This window comes from Aquarana catesbeiana, linkage group LG09 (assembly GCF_042186555.1).
Source record: "Aquarana catesbeiana isolate 2022-GZ linkage group LG09, ASM4218655v1, whole genome shotgun sequence".
In the NCBI taxonomy this organism is placed as follows: domain Eukaryota; kingdom Metazoa; phylum Chordata; class Amphibia; order Anura; family Ranidae; genus Aquarana; species Aquarana catesbeiana.
In genome coordinates, this window is record NC_133332.1 from 36,554,004 (window position 1) to 36,574,748 (window position 20,745).

Here is a 20,745-nt window from a genome sequence, read left to right on the forward strand (position 1 = left end):
CCCAAAAATAGAGTGTTAGCAGGGTTCCTATTGTGATGTAAAGCATAGTGTTTTGATACCGAATGGTATTGATATCCATTCTTGATATTAGTAATGTGTTCTCCTAAGCGGACCTGCATGGGGCGTTTGGTACGGCCTATATATTGCAGCCCACAAGGACATTGCAATAAATACACCACCCCTTTAGTGCTACAAGTGACAAAAGGTTCGATCTTATGGACCCTAGAGGTACTGGAGGATACAAAGGATTCTATTTTTCTCTGTTTGCTTCTGTTGAGTGAGCATATCTGACACCTTCGACATTGGTGGTAACCAGATAAATTCTGGAAGAAGGATACCTTTTGAGTGGGTGGGTCCACAACATTAGGGGCAATTCTGTCCCGCAACGAAGGGACCCCCCTAAATACAATCTGTGGTTTATGGGGCAAGATTGTTTTAATGATCCTGTCATTTTCTAGAAGGTGCCAGTGTTTTCGCAAGATCCTCGTGATCTGATAATGTTGAGTGGAAAAGCCCGTAATGAACGGTAATGACGGTCCCCCCAAATTAGCCTTGGGGGCCTCATTCAATAGTGAGGCTCTGTCAAGGGCTTCAACTTGTTGCTTAGTTCTAACTAGAAGTTCTTTATCGTATCCTTTTTCTTCTAATCTTTTGGATATGATATCAGCCTGTACCCTGTAGTCTTTAATGTCAGTGCAATTACGCCTCATTCTGGTAAATTGGCTCTTCGGAATGGATTTAAGCCACGGATCATGATGGCAGCTCCCAATGGGGATAAAGGAGTTCCGATCCGTTTTCTTAAAAAAGGAAATGGTTGTAAACATATCACCCTCCTTAGAGATGGTGAGATCGAGGAAATTAATCCTCTCGTAGCTGCTCTCATGGACAAACCTTATCCCCCTATTGTTGTCATTAATTGCGGAGAAGAAGTCCTCAAGCTGAGAGGTGGACCCATCCCATAGGAGGAGGACATCATCTATATACCTAGCCCAAAACTTAAGATGGGGATTTCGGTCTTTATAGATGACGTCCTCCTCCCACTTGGCCATAAATAGGTTGGCCAAACTGGGGGCATATTTTGCCCCCATGGCCACGCCACGTTGTTGGCGATAAAACTGATGACTAAACCAAAAATAATTATGGCCAGCTGCGTATTCAAGCAATTCCAAAATATATGTCTGTTGTTGTGCCTGTAGGGTAGAGAACCTCTTCAAATAGTGTTCCACGGCTGCCACTCCTAAATGATGAGGGATGATGGTGTATAAGGATGTGACATCCGCAGTCACTAACAATGTCTGGTCATTAGGCCTCTGTTCCGACAGTAAATTAATTATATGTCTGGTGTCCTTCACATATGAGGGCATGGTGTGCACCAATGGTTGGAGGAAATGGTCTATATACTTGCCCACCCGGGACGTGATGGAATCAATCCCACTAACAATGGGACGTCCCGGGGGGCAAGTCAGACTTTTGTGAATCTTGGGTAGACAATACAAAATGGGAATTCTCGGGGCTTTAGGAATGAGGAAGAGTTTTTCTTTTTCATTTAAAATGCCCAATCTAAAACCCTTGTCAACTAAAGGAATTAACGTCTTTTTATAGTCGCGGGTTGGGTCACCTGGTAATCGGACATACGTGTCTTGATCACTTAGAATGTTCTGTATTTCCAGGAGATAAGCATCTCTATCTAAAATGACGATGCCCCCACCCTTATCTGCCGGGCGAATCACTATGTTTTTTTTGTTACAGAGTGAATCCAGCCCTTCCTCAAGGGTCTTATCCATACGTGGATTCGGATTCTTTATAAGTTCCAAATCCCGTATAAGGACTTCCTCATTCCTAAAGCCCCGAGAATTCCCATTTTGTATTGTCTACCCAAGATTCACAAAAGTCTGACTTGCCCCCCGGGACGTCCCATTGTTAGTGGGATTGATTCCATCACGTCCCGGGTGGGCAAGTATATAGACCATTTCCTCCAACCATTGGTGCACACCATGCCCTCATATGTGAAGGACACCAGACATATAATTAATTTACTGTCGGAACAGAGGCCTAATGACCAGACATTGTTAGTGACTGCGGATGTCACATCCTTATACACCATCATCCCTCATCATTTAGGAGTGGCAGCCGTGGAACACTATTTGAAGAGGTTCTCTACCCTACAGGCACAACAACAGACATATATTTTGGAATTGCTTGAATACGCAGCTGGCCATAATTATTTTTGGTTTAGTCATCAGTTTTATCGCCAACAACGTGGCGTGGCCATGGGGGCAAAATATGCCCCCAGTTTGGCCAACCTATTTATGGCCAAGTGGGAGGAGGACGTCATCTATAAAGACCGAAATCCCCATCTTAAGTTTTGGGCTAGGTATATAGATGATGTCCTCCTCCTATGGGATGGGTCCACCTCTCAGCTTGAGGACTTCTTCTCCGCAATTAATGACAACAATAGGGGGATAAGGTTTGTCCATGAGAGCAGCTACGAGAGGATTAATTTCCTCGATCTCACCATCTCTAAGGAGGGTGATATGTTTACAACCATTTCCTTTTTTAAGAAAACGGATCGGAACTCCTTTATCCCCATTGGGAGCTGCCATCATGATCCGTGGCTTAAATCCATTCCGAAGAGCCAATTTACCAGAATGAGGCGTAATTGCACTGACATTAAAGACTACAGGGTACAGGCTGATATCATATCCAAAAGATTAGAAGAAAAAGGATACGATAAAGAACTTCTAGTTAGAACTAAGCAACAAGTTGAAGCCCTTGACAGAGCCTCACTATTGAATGAGGCCCCCAAGGCTAATTTGGGGGGACCGTCATTACCGTTCATTACGGGCTTTTCCACTCAACATTATCAGATCACGAGGATCTTGCGAAAACACTGGCACCTTCTAGAAAATGACAGGATCATTAAAACAATCTTGCCCCATAAACCACAGATTGTATTTAGGGGGGTCCCTTCGTTGCGGGACAGAATTGCCCCTAATGTTGTGGACCCACCCACTCAAAAGGTATCCTTCTTCCAGAATTTATCTGGTTACCACCAATGTCGAAGGTGTCAGATATGCTCACTCAACAGAAGCAAACAGAGAAAAATAGAATCCTTTGTATCCTCCAGTACCTCTAGGGTCCATAAGATCGAACCTTTTGTCACTTGTAGCACTAAAGGGGTGGTGTATTTATTGCAATGTCCTTGTGGGCTGCAATATATAGGCCGTACCAAACGCCCCATGCAGGTCCGCTTAGGAGAACACATTACTAATATCAAGAATGGATATCAATACCATTCGGTATCAAAACACTATGCTTTACATCACAATAGGAACCCTGCTAACACTCTATTTTTGGGGATAGATAGGTACAGTGCACACTGGAGGGGTGGATCCTTAGTCAGAGAATTATCTAGATTGGAAATGACTTGGATCCATCGTGTCCGGTGTTACACCCCTTATGGTTTGAATATAGACACTGATGTGAACGCCTTCATTGATAATGGTTGATTGTTCATGTGTGTAACCTTCATCTGAGATCATGGTGTCCGGAGGTGGGCTAATAAGGTACAGAAAAAAAAAAAAAAAAAAAAAACTCCCCATAGCACATTCTTCCTTTTTTCTGTTTATTTATTTTTATTAATGAAATTTGGGACATGGAGGGCTGTGTTTTTTATAGAGCATCATTCTCTATGTTCATTTTACATTTGGACTTTCATAGGGCATTCTACAATCAAACTTCTCTTTGGATTCTATGCTCCATTGTTGCAGAGATGGACCAATATGTATAGGTACACACTGACGGTGTGATCGTCTTTAAGTTTTATTATTATTATTCATTTAATTTTTTATTAGAACACAAAGGGTTACTCTATACAAGAAAACCTTGGAACCTAAGGGTTAAATTTTCCTTGACTTGATGTTGCATTAGCTCACTAGGGTCCCCAGTGGCGAATCTACCTAGTTTCAGCCCCAATTAATGATAATATCAGGCCACCTGGGCATTTTTACATAGATTTTTTTATTTAAATAGATGTTATTTATTTAACAGATAGTTTGTATTTTTGTTTTCATTTTTTGTTTATTATGCATCTAATATCAGATGCGGTATTTTCCGATCTGAATTTCTGCATCCCTTTGACATCCATTTTTTTGTGGTCTATACGCTGTTGGCAACAATGGAGCGTATAATCCTATTCGCCCTGTTATAACCCTTTTTGCCCGGGTTGTGACGGTATACATGGTAGTGAATCAACAACATACAGTTTCCGCTTGCCCCATACAAAGATGGCGGCAGCGGCCTCGGACGCCCTGATCACAGAAGGGGGCGTTCCTCTGCTTTGAGTTCCCATATAGGTGGTGTGTCAGCATGCCGCCCGTACCCCAGGAAGACGACAGATTTGTCGAAACGGCGTAGGGAGGAGCGGCGTGCTGACGTCACCACCATACCACGCTGAACCCGGAAGAAACGGGCAGCAGCTGAAGCCGGCCGGCGCTACATGTTTTTATAAGCGATCTTTACTGCACAAATTGTAAGTGCTTTTCTTTTATAAATTAAAGTGGATTTTAACTGTATTACGCTATGGAGCATTTCTTTCCTATTTATCCATGGTCTGTGAGCGGATAAATCACGTTTGGATTGATTTCCTGGAGAGGTGGCTTCCGATCTGCGCACTGACAGAGACCCAGTGGCTGGGGGACACAGCCACATGTGTGCATGATCTCTGTGACAGGAGATCTTTGGTCTGGTAAGGGGCTTACCTTACTTGAGGTGGAGGATCTTCTCTCTATTTTAACATCACGCTCCCTACGGAGATAATCTTTATATCACTTGAAGGAAGGGTGTCTTTCTCCCTCTATCCAACCATTTTCTACACCCACAAGACCTACAGTTCATTTCAATCTATGACTAAATGGACTCTACTTAATCGTTTTTGTTTACTGAATGTTCCACTCATTTTTTTTTGCATGCGATTCTTTTTTTTTTTGCATGCGATTTATGTGCATTTTTTTTTTTTTTTTTTTGTTATGAAACAATTCACTTGTGTTCATTCATAATTATGGTATTTTCAGTTAATATGATCATGTATTTGCACTAGCAGCGCAGCCTTTAAATTGTATAGCTAGTAAGGTGGAGGTTGTTTCACATCTAAGGTTGCAGCAGCATTTTACATTTCAATTTTCGGTTTGAGATATTTGTCTTTTCATCACACACATGTGGGGATCATTTCCACTTATGGGATAGCGCAGTATTTTTTACGATATTACAGTTGCTTATTGAGACACACTATACAGCAGCAATCCCTGAACGCGTCCTAGAGCGTTCATTCACTCACATTGTCACTAATTTTTTTGTTGATTTTTTGTCATTTATTGTCACATACGTTGTATATCACGTTCACATCTGATATATTGCTGTGCACTTTTGTTTTTTTTAAGTTCATTTTGTCATACATTTTCCCACTTATAGTGAGAATAGTAGATTCTTTTGGGAAAGAAGAGATTATTCCATAAACATGGATATCTTTGAGTATCGGACATCAAAGAAAGTCAACACCGATGGGGTCTTTGAAACCTATAAGGATGGGGATAATGATTTGGGAGGCCTCTTCATGAGACTAAAAAATCTTATGGTCTCAGAAATCCATACACAATGGGATGTGGCTTTCTTGGAAACTTACATCCGTTTAAAAATGGTCCCTAGAAGCTTGAGGTGGGAGGTCTGCCCACAAAAAGGAGAGACGGAGCTTGAAGAATGGTTCCGGTATTTCAATAATGCTGGTACTGACTTCCTCCAGTTCCTGGTAACTCGCAAAAAAGATAAACTCACGAGATTAGATTTGGAAATCAAGACTCTCAAAGACAGTCTCCTTCCTTACAAAAACGGTGAGGAATATAAAGAAAGAACCAGTTCCCTGATTAAAACACTTGACAAAGAGGAAAGGGAACAAAAAATCAAAAAACGCAAAAAATACAATAGGGATTATGATGACTATCAAGCTAGCCTGGTTTTCGAGTGGCAGAAAAAAATAATGGCTGAACAAACGGCCCATTCTGATCCTCGGATGGAGGCTATTACTCAGGGAGAGGAATGCCCTGACACAGCCCCCACATCGTCACAACAATTACCTAGAACACATCAAACCCAACAGACATCAAAAAAACAATCAAGAAATGTTAGGGGTGACAAGAGAGGGAGGAGGGCCTCTTACCAATCCCCACTTAGGGTGAGGGGTATGCCCGGAGGAGGATATCCAAAGAAACTCACAGGGGACCATACTCTTCCACCACAAAGAAGGAATGGTCACTATGAATATGGCTCTCCACACTACAAGGGTCCCTTCCGTGATCAGGGGAGAGAACATCAATACCCCAGAAGGGAAATAGATAGAACGCCATATTATGATCATGGCCCTAATAGGCATTATGATTATGAATACCGCTACAGGGACCGTACTTATTCTGAAAGGGATAATGATTATGGTTATGACTTTAGAATTGATACCCAGAACCGGTTTTTTCCCTTGAGTGACAGGGAGGGACCCACTGAATTGAGATCTGGTAATTCCGCCAACTATGGCCGTGATTATGAACATGTGAGACCAGGTCCCTCTGGTGAATATTCTAATAACCGGAAGGGGGCAAACCATTCACAGCAGGATTGGGGTTTTCCCAGGCCAAATCAAGGGGTCAAAAGACCGGTGGAAAACAAAGAGGAACCAGAGGGGGGAGGAGAGCACAGTCAAAAAAAATCAAGGAAGTGAATAGCGATGGGATCTTTAATCTCAGTTCTCAAGCTCTCACTGCCGCAGAGACCTCCTTGTTGAGTAAAGGTTTGAAATTTGCACCCCCTAAAAAGTTAAATAAGTTTCAAACCTATATGGATATACATAGATTTGTTCGCAAGGTAAATATCAAACGACATTTTGCGACCAATCAAACCATCCATACTATTACTGAACAACAACAAATCCAACACTCAGGGTTATCTAATGCTTCAACGTTCAATCCCCCTGGAACTTTGGCTCCTTCACTGAGGGTATTCAGGGATGTCCTTATACGGGATTTGGAACTTATAAAGAATCCGAATCCACGTATGGATAAGACCCTTGAGGAAGGGCTGGATTCACTCTGTAACAAAAAAAACATAGTGATTCGCCCGGCAGATAAGGGTGGGGGCATCGTCATTTTAGATAGAGATGCTTATCTCCTGGAAATACAGAACATTCTAAGTGATCAAGACACGTATGTCCGATTACCAGGTGACCCAACCCGCGACTATAAAAAGACGTTAATTCCTTTAGTTGACAAGGGTTTTAGATTGGGCATTTTAAATGAAAAAGAAAAACTCTTCCTCATTCCTAAAGCCCCGAGAATTCCCATTTTGTATTGTCTACCCAAGATTCACAAAAGTCTGACTTGCCCCCCGGGACGTCCCATTGTTAGTGGGATTGATTCCATCACGTCCCGGGTGGGCAAGTATATAGACCATTTCCTCCAACCATTGGTGCACACCATGCCCTCATATGTGAAGGACACCAGACATATAATTAATTTACTGTCGGAACAGAGGCCTAATGACCAGACATTGTTAGTGACTGCGGATGTCACATCCTTATACACCATCATCCCTCATCATTTAGGAGTGGCAGCCGTGGAACACTATTTGAAGAGGTTCTCTACCCTACAGGCACAACAACAGACATATATTTTGGAATTGCTTGAATACGCAGCTGGCCATAATTATTTTTGGTTTAGTCATCAGTTTTATCGCCAACAACGTGGCGTGGCCATGGGGGCAAAATATGCCCCCAGTTTGGCCAACCTATTTATGGCCAAGTGGGAGGAGGACGTCATCTATAAAGACCGAAATCCCCATCTTAAGTTTTGGGCTAGGTATATAGATGATGTCCTCCTCCTATGGGATGGGTCCACCTCTCAGCTTGAGGACTTCTTCTCCGCAATTAATGACAACAATAGGGGGATAAGGTTTGTCCATGAGAGCAGCTACGAGAGGATTAATTTCCTCGATCTCACCATCTCTAAGGAGGGTGATATGTTTACAACCATTTCCTTTTTTAAGAAAACGGATCGGAACTCCTTTATCCCCATTGGGAGCTGCCATCATGATCCGTGGCTTAAATCCATTCCGAAGAGCCAATTTACCAGAATGAGGCGTAATTGCACTGACATTAAAGACTACAGGGTACAGGCTGATATCATATCCAAAAGATTAGAAGAAAAAGGATACGATAAAGAACTTCTAGTTAGAACTAAGCAACAAGTTGAAGCCCTTGACAGAGCCTCACTATTGAATGAGGCCCCCAAGGCTAATTTGGGGGGACCGTCATTACCGTTCATTACGGGCTTTTCCACTCAACATTATCAGATCACGAGGATCTTGCGAAAACACTGGCACCTTCTAGAAAATGACAGGATCATTAAAACAATCTTGCCCCATAAACCACAGATTGTATTTAGGGGGGTCCCTTCGTTGCGGGACAGAATTGCCCCTAATGTTGTGGACCCACCCACTCAAAAGGTATCCTTCTTCCAGAATTTATCTGGTTACCACCAATGTCGAAGGTGTCAGATATGCTCACTCAACAGAAGCAAACAGAGAAAAATAGAATCCTTTGTATCCTCCAGTACCTCTAGGGTCCATAAGATCGAACCTTTTGTCACTTGTAGCACTAAAGGGGTGGTGTATTTATTGCAATGTCCTTGTGGGCTGCAATATATAGGCCGTACCAAACGCCCCATGCAGGTCCGCTTAGGAGAACACATTACTAATATCAAGAATGGATATCAATACCATTCGGTATCAAAACACTATGCTTTACATCACAATAGGAACCCTGCTAACACTCTATTTTTGGGGATAGATAGGTACAGTGCACACTGGAGGGGTGGATCCTTAGTCAGAGAATTATCTAGATTGGAAATGACTTGGATCCATCGTGTCCGGTGTTACACCCCTTATGGTTTGAATATAGACACTGATGTGAACGCCTTCATTGATAATGGTTGATTGTTCATGTGTGTAACCTTCATCTGAGATCATGGTGTCCGGAGGTGGGCTAATAAGGTACAGAAAAAAAAAAAAAAAAAAAAAAAAAACTCCCCATAGCACATTCTTCCTTTTTTCTGTTTATTTATTTTTATTAATGAAATTTGGGACATGGAGGGCTGTGTTTTTTATAGAGCATCATTCTCTATGTTCATTTTACATTTGGACTTTCATAGGGCATTCTACAATCAAACTTCTCTTTGGATTCTATGCTCCATTGTTGCAGAGATGGACCAATATGTATAGGTACACACTGACGGTGTGATCGTCTTTAAGTTTTATTATTATTATTCATTTAATTTTTTATTAGAACACAAAGGGTTACTCTATACAAGAAAACCTTGGAACCTAAGGGTTAAATTTTCCTTGACTTGATGTTGCATTAGCTCACTAGGGTCCCCAGTGGCGAATCTACCTAGTTTCAGCCCCAATTAATGATAATATCAGGCCACCTGGGCATTTTTACATAGATTTTTTTATTTAAATAGATGTTATTTATTTAACAGATAGTTTGTATTTTTGTTTTCATTTTTTGCTTATTATGCATCTAATATCAGATGCGGTATTTTCCGATCTGAATTTCTGCATCCCTTTGACATCCATTTTTTTGTGGTCTATACGCTGTTGGCAACAATGGAGCGTATAATCCTATTCGCCCTGTTATAACCCTTTTTGCCCGGGTTGTGACGGTATACATGGTAGTGAATCAACAACATACAGTTTCCGCTTGCCCCATACAAAGATGGCGGCAGCGGCCTCGGACGCCCTGATCACAGAAGGGGGCGTTCCTCTGCTTTGAGTTCCCATATAGGTGGTGTGTCAGCATGCCGCCCGTACCCCAGGAAGACGACAGATTTGTCGAAACGGCGTAGGGAGGAGCGGCGTGCTGACGTCACCACCATACCACGCTGAACCCGGAAGAAACGGGCAGCAGCTGAAGCCGGCCGGCGCTACATGTTTTTATAAGCGATCTTTACTGCACAAATTGTAAGTGCTTTTCTTTTATAAATTAAAGTGGATTTTAACTGTATTACGCTATGGAGCATTTCTTTCCTATTTATCCATGGTCTGTGAGCGGATAAATCACGTTTGGATTGATTTCCTGGAGAGGTGGCTTCCGATCTGCGCACTGACAGAGACCCAGTGGCTGGGGGACACAGCCACATGTGTGCATGATCTCTGTGACAGGAGATCTTTGGATCTGGTAAGGGGCTTACCTTACTTGAGGTGGAGGATCTTCTCTCTATTTTAACATCACGCTCCCTACGGAGATAATCTTTATATCACTTGAAGGAAGGGTGTCTTTCTCCCTCTATCCAACCATTTTCTACACCCACAAGACCTACAGTTCATTTCAATCTATGACTAAATGGACTCTACTTAATCGTTTTTGTTTACTGAATGTTCCACTCATTTTTTTTGCATGCGATTCTTCTTTTTTTTTTGCATGCGATTTATGTGCATTTTTTTTTTTTTTTTTTTTTGTTATGAAACAATTCACTTGTGTTCATTCATAATTATGGTATTTTCAGTTAATATGATCATGTATTTGCACTAGCAGCGCAGCCTTTAAATTGTATATGATATTAGCACAAGGGTATATCAAGCACACATTTTCAGAAAAAAAATCCATTTTATATTTTTGTTTTAATCAGATGTTTTTAATTGTAAATTGTATATATACTGTGGCATTGGGACCCTGTGCTACCTGGAATATTGCTGGTTTACACCAGATTGTGGAGAGAAAGGCACGCTGATTGCACAGCTGTGTGCGGGGCTATTTAGTTGTGACCTGGCTATGGCGCAGGGCCCCACCCAACAGACAGGAAAACTGTGCATGGGAGTCAGGTGGGCTCCAATTCCTCTGAGAGGAGTCAGAGGCTGCAGGAGGCAGCCAGACCATTGCATGTGTGCAGGAGGCAGTTGTACTTTGTGACAGAGCAGCAAGGCACTGATCAGAAGTAAGCTAGGAGAGAGCTTACCTCAATGACCCCCTTTTGTTCTAAGGAGCAGACCTAAGGCCTAGGCTACAGGCCTGAAGCAGCCTTGTGGCAATAACATAAGCCTGTAAGCTGTAAGAGAGAGTGTCACCAGAGGTGCAGTGTGGGTACCAAACAGGGACACAGTTACAGGGTCAAGAGGACCGAGGCCAACGCCTGAATAGCAGTGCTGACCAGAGAGCCAGGTGGCTCGGTATTTTCCATTTATTTCATTATTGCTTTGTGGAAGAAACCCCTGCGTGTGAATCCTGGATTGACTGTTTTTCTTTTACTTCAATAAACATGGGCCAAAAAAGCCCTTAAATTGCATATCTGGCGTAGACTCAGCTCACTGGTAAACTCTACACTGAAGCAAAATAATCCCCAATACCACAATACATTGCATTTTTTTCAACATACAAAAACAAACATAAAAATCCAATCTTGAAGGTTTCACTGTACATTTACAAATGTTCAATATATTGATCAGTCCTGTAATATATTATCATTATAGTAACATACTATACTGGTACTGACATCATTATTCAATATTTTGAACCTGTCAACAACAAAAAAAAGCTAACTTTCATTTTCAGTTATCTTTGTCTTTAAAGGGAGCATTTTTCCACAATAGTTCATTTTAGTGTTCACAAACGCAATATATTATGACTTTTTTTGCCTACGTATGTGCATTTGTGCGGGGGCAGGGGGGACTTAACTTTTTACACTTTTTTAGACTTTTTTTTTTCAAATACATTTAGACCCCTTTCACACTGGGGCGTTTTTTAGGGGCTTTAGCGTTCGAAAAAGCGCCTGTAAACCGCCTGAAAGAAGCCCAATGTGAAAGCAATCCCAATGTGAAAGCCCGAGCCCTTTCACACTGTCAGCGTCACACTGGGGCGTTTTTCAGGCGTATTTCGGACGCTGGCAGTGTGAAAGGGCTTGGGCCATCGGCACACTCAGCCCGGTGGCAAAAACAGGAAAGCGCTGCAAAGAAGCTGCTTGCAGTACTTTTTTTGACGCCCTGCCAGCGCAGCGCCCCAGTGTGAAAGCACTCGGGCTTTCACATTGGGATTGCAGGTAAGGCTTCTTTCAGGTGCTTTAAAGGCGCATTTTTAATGCTAAAGCACCTGAAAAACGCCCCAGTTTGAAAGGTGTCTCAGTGTGAAAGCACTCAGGCTTTTACATTGGGATTGCAGGTGAGGCTTCTTTCAGGCACTTTACAGGCGCTTTTTTTAATGCTAAAGCGCCTGAAAAACGCCCCAGTGTGAAAGGGGTCTTATTGCTATTATATACGGCAGAAGTCTCAACTTTTTAAACAAAGGGCCAGTTTACTGTCCTTCAGACTTTAGAGGGGCTGGAAAAAACAATTCATAACACCTGTGGTCAGTAGGAGGAGGAATTTTGCCCCATAGTGGGTATTAGCGATAGGAAATATTGCTTATTGTTGGTGTCAGTGGAAGGAATAGTGCTCCATTGCCCATAGCGGTGGAAGGAATGGTGCCCCATTGCCCATAGCAGTGGGTGGAATGGTGCCCCATTGTCCATAGCAGTGCAAGGAATGGTGCCCCATTGTCCATAGCAGTGGAAGGAATGGTGCCCCATTGTCCATAGCGGTGGGAGGAATGGTGCCCCATTGTCCATAGCGGTGGGAGGAATGGTGCCCCATTGTCCATAGCGGTGGAAGGAATGGTGCTCCATTGCCCATAGCGGTGGGAGGAATAGTGTCCCATTGTCAGTGGGGTAAAGAAAATTAGTTAATTAAAATATGTGCTACCTAAAACTAAAAAAACACTTTACTTTCCTGTTAAAATATGATGAAGTAACTTGTGTATAACATAGTTAGAGATTGTATAATCAAGTAATGGCATTATATGGCGTCTTAAAAAAACTGCATCAATGCCATAGAAAGAAATGTTACTTTTAAAGTGTCAATAAACTCACATCATAAAAAAACTATCAATCAGTGCTGTATTACATGCTGTTTATATTCTCTCAGTCACTATGAGATCTGTTTTCTGTATTCTGCAAAAAACCTGGTTGATCTTGCTGCTCTATATCTCCCCCACCTGCTGGCCATACACTGTATGAAAAATCGTTCAAAATGAAAATTCGGCCATGAGAGCAAACGATAGTGCCATCATGTAATGATGGATAAATCGTTCAATGGACATAAATGAATCAGTTTTTTCACATATACCTAGTGCAGTTTGGATGGGACACACATTAACCTTTCAATTTATCGTTTGTTCAGCAGAAAATTTCCAAACTTGTCCTTCATTTTTTTGGCTCAAACATCCCGACCAATTACCGATTTGTGCCCATTAACTGGCCCAAAAATCAACGAACTCTCGAAATGACCGAATTTCAGGCGATTTTTTTTTTTTTTTTTTCATATAGTGTATGGCCATCATAAGTCTCCAATTCAGCTAGGGATTTTGCAGAGCTGTGGTTGCAAGTCAACTTGCTCAGTTTTCAGTGAGATTCTATGCTGAGCATTTTGTCCCAATCACATCTGAGCAGCCCATGTGACTTTAGAGTCCCACATGTGGGTGTATGCACAGTGGTAAATGACAGTCCATCCCCTGCCTCCTCTTCCATAAGCACTAACCGGCTAAACACAATGGGGGTGGGACATTATATTTAGATTAATGGAGGCTTCACCTCCCTCTTATACTAAGACACAGGTTGGAGAGGTGTGACACACCCTGTGACTGGCAGAAATCCACCCACACCATGTTGTTGCCAAAAAATAATAAAGATTTGATTTCAAATACATGTTTGTATGACAATTTAAAACAGTTTGTTGATATTAAATATTTATTTTTAATCTGTATTCCAAAGGCTGTTTTTTTTGTCTTTGTTTTTTTTAACATGTGACCCACAGCAGAGGACTAGAAGCTCCTCCTCCCCATGTTTCCCTGCAGACAGGCTGGGAAAGCACTGGGTCATGTTATAGCTGTACATCGATTAGGAAAAAGGTACTTTGATGGTCTTTTTTTATTAAAATATTTACAGTGCCATTATCCACATACAGAAATAGAAGGGACCGTGTAAATTAAACAGTGTGTTTAGTATCACTGTAAGCATTAACTGTGTATTTTATCTATAATATTTTAAATTGTTTTGCCTACAGCGCATCTGGAAGTAAAGGTATGGGGTCAACATCAGTCGGATGATGTGACCAGACTTCATTGCCTGGTGTACGGGTTTCACCCCCGACCTGTGGATGTGAAGTGGGTGAGGAATGGGGAGGATGTTACTTCAGATGAAATGAGTCCAATTCTCCCCCATCCTGATGGCACCTATCAGATCAGAGTCAGTGTGGAAGTGCCAACAAGGGATGGATACAACTACTCCTGTTATGTGGATCACAGCAGTCTGGAGGAAACTCTCACTGTGAAACTGGATTTAGAAGGTATACACTCTGGAGAGCTAAACATATATTTGCTTTGCCTTCTCTGATTCCTCCCTCCCCGTTCAATCAGCATGCTAATCACATTTTAAATAAAACAATTCTATTTTCTATACATACCCTATTTTCGTCATCACTCAGTCTCTGTGGTTTCCTATACAATGAAGGCAGATCATGGCTGGTGAGAAGGGCTGGCAGAGTGTTGCATGTAGCTTCAGGAAAACATCACAGCACTCTGCCCTTAGTATTCCTCTTATTGGACCCAAACTGCCTTGGGTTTGGTTCGAGAGGGATTTGGCAAACCCAATTCCCACTGAAATCAATGGGAGCCAAACCTGTCCAATCGAAATGCCAACTTTATGGGCATCAGCCCATTGCTATTTTTTTACAAGCCCTTGCCTACTAAGGCAACAGATTTAAAAAATGGCATGGGAGTGAGCAATGCCCTGGGAGCATGTACCAATGTGATTTTTTTTTTTTATATAATGCTGATCAGCTAGAAGAATTGATTTTTAAAATGCTTAAAGTGAAACATTTAAAAAATGCCCAAATCCATCATATAACATGCCTGTGGAGTGCCCTTATCCTGCCTGTAAAGGGGCACACCTTTGTATTGCTTCCCACCCTGTATTGCAAAGCAGTGCATAAAATACACTACATTACAATACAGTTCAAATCACCTAATAAACTACATTCCCTTAGCAGTATGATGCCTGGCATCACATGTTGCGTGGAGCAATGTTCCCTGAACCATCATGTCATGGACTGATGCCACTTCTGAAAGTGTTATTTTACATGACCATTATAAGGTACCACTGAAATACCTATTAATGCAATGACCCCTGCCCTGCATTTTTAAAAACATAACCTGTAGGTAGCAAATGTAAGGAAGTAGGATGGGACTATATCGGTGCAAATATAGAATCATTGCAAAAGGATAAGATTAAAATTATTCAATATTTATTATCAATTAAAAAAAAAATAACATAAAAACATGCTAGTAACCCATATATAGTGGTCCTTGTTTATATTTATAGCGGTATAGATGAAGATCCCAACATGTTTCACCCTATTATTGGGCTTTTTCAGGAGATGCTATCCACTGCTGGTTTTCCACCTTCTAGTAGCTAAAGCATATACAAAATATGTATAAATATCATATAATACAAAAGACCTATACTATATAATTTACTATACTATACTATTACTATTTACTATAAAATTACTATACACATGCGCATTGGTTTGAGCCATCTCACATGCATTTCCACAAAATCAATAGATATGGTAAAAAGTTTATTCAATGTGTGTAAATTGTCTAATCCACCACAGGGCTGCAGGTGGCCACAGGAGGCAGACAAGGACCAGACTATAGAATAGTAAAGAACAAAAAACATTTATTAACCATATATGTGTGCTATATAGTACATATTCAGCACTCCAAACAGATGATTGACTTACAAGGGTCCAGCTATGTACACACGGGACACTGGGGCAGAAGATCCGCAGGACAGGCCGCTCATGTATTGAGCTCCCGGGTGGGAGGCATATAATGGCCGACATTCCGGCTCACATGCTGCCGGAGACACATTGGAACATGTGCAAACCACAGAACATATGGTAGGTGGTCCTTTGATGACCCCTTCTATTTCTTTTGACTAAGCTTTGCTCACTCTGCATAGCTAAATCTCTAATGTCGATTAAAATGCCCTATATGTGGGCATGTTTCGAATATACCAATGTTTTCACCTTTATTGAAATCTTGGGTAACATCTCCCTGTTTCCCTTGTTTGTTCAGGTCAATACATGAGCGGCTTGACCTGGAGATCTTCTACCCCAGTATCACCTGTGTACATAGCTTGACCCTTGTAAGTCAATCATTTGTTTGGAGTGCTGAATATGCACTATATAGCACACATATATGGTTACTTAGAGTATTTTCACACTGAGAGTGTGGCCACGTCATCGGTTAAGCGCCGCTAATTTTAGCGGCGCTTTACTGTTGTTTAAAGGTGCTTTTTGGATGCTAGCGGGGTGCTTTTAACCACTGCTAGTGGCCAAATAAAGGGTTAAAAGCAGCGCTGCCGAGGCACTTTGCAGGTGCTGCCCATTGATCTTAAAGCGCCCCAAAGATGCTGCTTGCAGGACTTTTTATAACGTCCTGCCAGCGCAATGCCCCAGTGAGAATGCTCTCAGGCTTCCACACTGGAGCTGCAGATGAGGCATTTTTCGGGCGCTTTACAGGCGCTTTTTTAACGCTAAATCGCCTGAAAAACGCCTCCAGTGTGAAAGGGGTCCAAAATGTTTTTTGTTCTCTACTATTCTATAGTCTGGATCTTTGTCTGCCTCCTGTGGTCACCTGCAGCCCTGCGGTGGATTTGACAATTTACATGTATTGAATATACTATTTACCATATTGTCTATTGATTTTGTGGAAATTCAGGGTAAGCATATGAGATGGCTGAAACCAATGTGCATGTGTATACTTTTATTTTATTAAATTATATGGTATAGGTCTTTTGTATTATATGATATTTATACATATTTTGTATACTCTTTAGCTACTAGAAGGCGGAAAACCATTAGCGGGTAACATCCCCTGAAAAAGCCCAATGATAGGGCAAAACTTGTCCGGAGCTACATCTATACCGCTATAGATATAAACAAGGACCACCATATATGGGTTACTAGCATGTTTTTAAGATTGTGATATATATTTTTTTTAATTTATTAAGGCATTTTAATCCTCATCCTTTTGAAATGATTCTATATTTGCACTGATATAGCCCCATTCTACTTCCATACATTTACTACCAATTTAGGGATGAGGTGCTTAAATATTACCCACATTAGACTATATTCCATAAGCTGTAGGTAGCCTCAGTTTCATCCAGTATACAGCACTGTGTTCCAGCAGTGGGATGGGAACTCCACTTCTTGCTCTTGGAACAAAGATGAGTTGGGCTGAGCTTTGCTCAGCCATTCACGTGAGCTTTTTATTCAGTGAATGATGGTTCCATTGTTTACATTCAATGAGGGTACATTTAGATTTATTTGTATATTAATAAGCATTCATTGGGCAATAATTACTATCTTTTCCAAGCATTTTCCCACACCTTCCTTCAACATTCGTTGAGTAAAAAATGAATTCCCTGACATCTGGCAAGATCAATTGTTTGGTGGGAAAATGTGCACACTTAGGTTGTCAATATCTCAACAGTTGTGCAAGCATAACGAATAAAAACAAGTACAGTACTATGTGGGTAATAGTTTCCATGTTGCCTTTCACTGGGCAAATGTAACATTCTCTAACATTTGACATTGACTTCTGCACTGTGTTCTGTCTATGGAGAGTGGGTGTTATATTATATTATACACCTGTATTCTTTATTTTTACTACTCCCCCTAGCTACTACACCATACCCCTTGGGTATCTTGATCTATATAATTCCACTGTGCGGTGCTATAGTTCTTGTGCATAACCTCCTACCAAAATCAGTAAATACACAAACAATCCAAAAATACATAAATCAATCACATATTCAGTGTGCATATATCTACTGTCTGATAGAGTTAGTAAATAAAGTGTCTAGTGCTCCTATAAACTCATGCAAATGAATAAAGTGTCCCGTGCTTAACCAATACATATAAATATTGTAATTCCTCCAGAAAGTGCTCCATGCTGCACTCCTTCCTTCCATAAAGTGCTCAGGGTGATGATTTAATGGTTTTCCAGAAGCCTGTCTGATCAGTGGCGGCCTGTTCATTAGGGGCACAGGGGCGCTCCCCCCCCCCTAATCCATGTGCCAGGCCCCTAATCTCCATGCAGGGCGCCGGACAGAAGCATGTGATTAGAGCCGGAAGTTTCAAAAAGGGTGGGCCACCCACTTGTGTGACAATAGGGAATTAATATTTGCTCATGTCTTCTGCTTCTTCTCCTGGACAATCAGGAAGTTGGTCCTGAGACCTGATTGGCCAGGGAGTCTTAGGATTCCCGACCAATTGGATCTCAGGACCCACTTCCTGTTCAGCCAGAACGAGAAGCAACAGCCCCGGCTCTTCCCTCCATAACCTTCTCCCCGCATGAGGTAAGGCCATGGATCACTGCCTTCCCGATCATTCACTCGAGCGCCGGGGGGTTAGTGCGAGGAAACACTGGGGGGACATGTTTGTCCCCCCCCTCCAAAAAAAAAAATTTGAGCACCAGCCGCCAATATGACTGATGTATTATTCACATGGCTTGGGCATTGTCATGTCATATGAAAACTTCAACAGATGTGATATGGCATACTGAGAGGGACTAAGAGAGTGGGGCAGTTAAGAGAAGAAATAACCCCCTTTGGTGGAAAAGCGCTAACTGACCCAATTTTTGGTAAAAAGGGTCAATCATTTTTTGTGAGTTTTTGAAGTGGGGAGTGAAGTGAGAGCACATTGGTGAGAACAGTGGTGTCAGAGTGTTTTCTTTTTTTTTTTAAAAAGCCCATGGCGCGTGAATTACACTCAAAAACAAAAATACTCAATTGTGTTTTGGAGCACAATATAAAGAAGCAGAGAATGGTGTGTCGTTGGAATATTCTATGTATGGAATTGGTGGATTTATTAAAGCACTGTACACAGATATTGAAACAAGTGGAATTCGGAGCAGTTTATGGAAGGATTGCAGCACAGAGGAGCACTTTCTAGAGGAGTTATATTTACTGCATATGTATTAATTAAGCACTGGACACTTTATTCATTTGTATGAGTTTATAGGAGCACTGGACACTTTATTTACTAACTCTGTCAGAGAGTAGATACATGCTTGCTAATTATGTGATTCGGTTATTTTATATAATCATTGATTGTTTATGTATTTATTGATTTTGATGAGAAGTTTTGCATAGGAAATATAGGGCTGCACAATGGATATATATAGAATATGGGTGTTCAGTCAAGTGAATCTCCAGCTGCAGTGTGAAGGTAAACATTTAGCAGTGGTACTACCATTGCAAAATGTGACAGCTTCCTCCTGGTTCTTAGGGAGCTGGCACCCACCTAAATATGCCAGGTGCGGATGAGTCACTGGTTGTTAGGTGGCCAGCAGGTCCCCAGCACTTTAACAACCAAGGGGAAGCAGTCACATTTAGCAGTGGTATTATTACTATTGCTAAATGCTTCACTTCACACTTCAGCTGGAGGTTCATTTGAACAATTCCCCATTCATTCAGCCATACACACAGGATTCTCCATAGACTGCACACAGTGCAGTGGTCTTCCTCATATTATTTCCCCTGCTGATTGAATGTTTTTAGCAGGGGCGGACTGACCATTAGGGCACTCGGTCACTGCTTGAGGGCCCGGGGCCAGCAGGGGCCCCATGAGAGGCTCCTGGTACTGCGTTGATCCTGGAGCCCAGTGCCGTAACAAGTTCCAGCACTGAGCTCAGGTAACTGGTCTGACAGGGGCACGCTAGCGTGGGCACTCAGGACACCTTCCCCACATCTGTTGCAGGGTGCCCCGGGTTCCCCACGCAGTGATCGTTCCTCTGTAGCACTAGCAGCCGACACTGGCATCTCTCCCCACTGAGCCTGCACACATCAGAAAGAAAGAGCTCACAGAGTATCCTCCTCCTTGGGTCCGATGTATACAGACAGGAGGTGGGAGGAAAGACATCCACTGCAAGAGCTGTGCTGGTCATCTGCGGTGTGTTTATAGTTTGTTGATAGGGGAGGGGGACACACCATGACCGACACAGTAACCAGGAAGGGGGGGGTCAGGATGCACACATTGAGAAGTGATGGTGGGGATTGCTTTTGGAGAGCAGTGGACTTGTGCTGCAAGGTGGGGTCGTGTGGGGAGATTTCAAATCCTCTCTGCTCTCATCCCAGGACATCCCCTCTCTGCTGTCATCCAGGACCCCCTCTCTGATCTTGTCCCAGGGCCCCCTCTCTGATCTTGTCCCAGGGCCCCCTCTCTGATCTCATCCCAGGGCCCCCCCTCTGCTCTCGTCCCAGGGCCCCCCTCTGCTCTCGTCCCAGGGCCCCCCCTCTGCTCTCGTCCTAGGGCCCCCCCTCTGTTCTCGTCCCAGGGCCCCCCCTCTGCTCTTGTCCCGGGGCCCCCCTCTGCTCTCATCCCAGGATCCCTCTCTGCTCTCATCCCAGGGGCCCATCTCTGTCCTCCGCCCAGGTGTCCCCTAAACACCAACTCTGATAGGGGACACAGGACAGTTAGGGCTTGTCTACATTCAGAGTTTGGGGATGGTAAAACCTCATAGTTGAGTCCTGTTTACTCACCCCCAACCAC

At 42.5% G+C, this 20,745-nt stretch overlaps 1 protein-coding gene across 1 annotated transcript in view; it reads left to right on the top strand.

Moving 5' to 3' along the window:
- Positions 1–20,745, top strand: part of LOC141107508 (major histocompatibility complex class I-related gene protein-like) — a 98,938-nt gene that overhangs the window by 70,897 nt on the left and 7,296 nt on the right. The window contains exon 4 of the mRNA XM_073598280.1: positions 14,185–14,466. Within this exon, the coding sequence (XP_073454381.1) occupies positions 14,185–14,466 (282 nt within the window). The remainder of the gene's footprint in view (positions 1–14,184; positions 14,467–20,745) is intronic.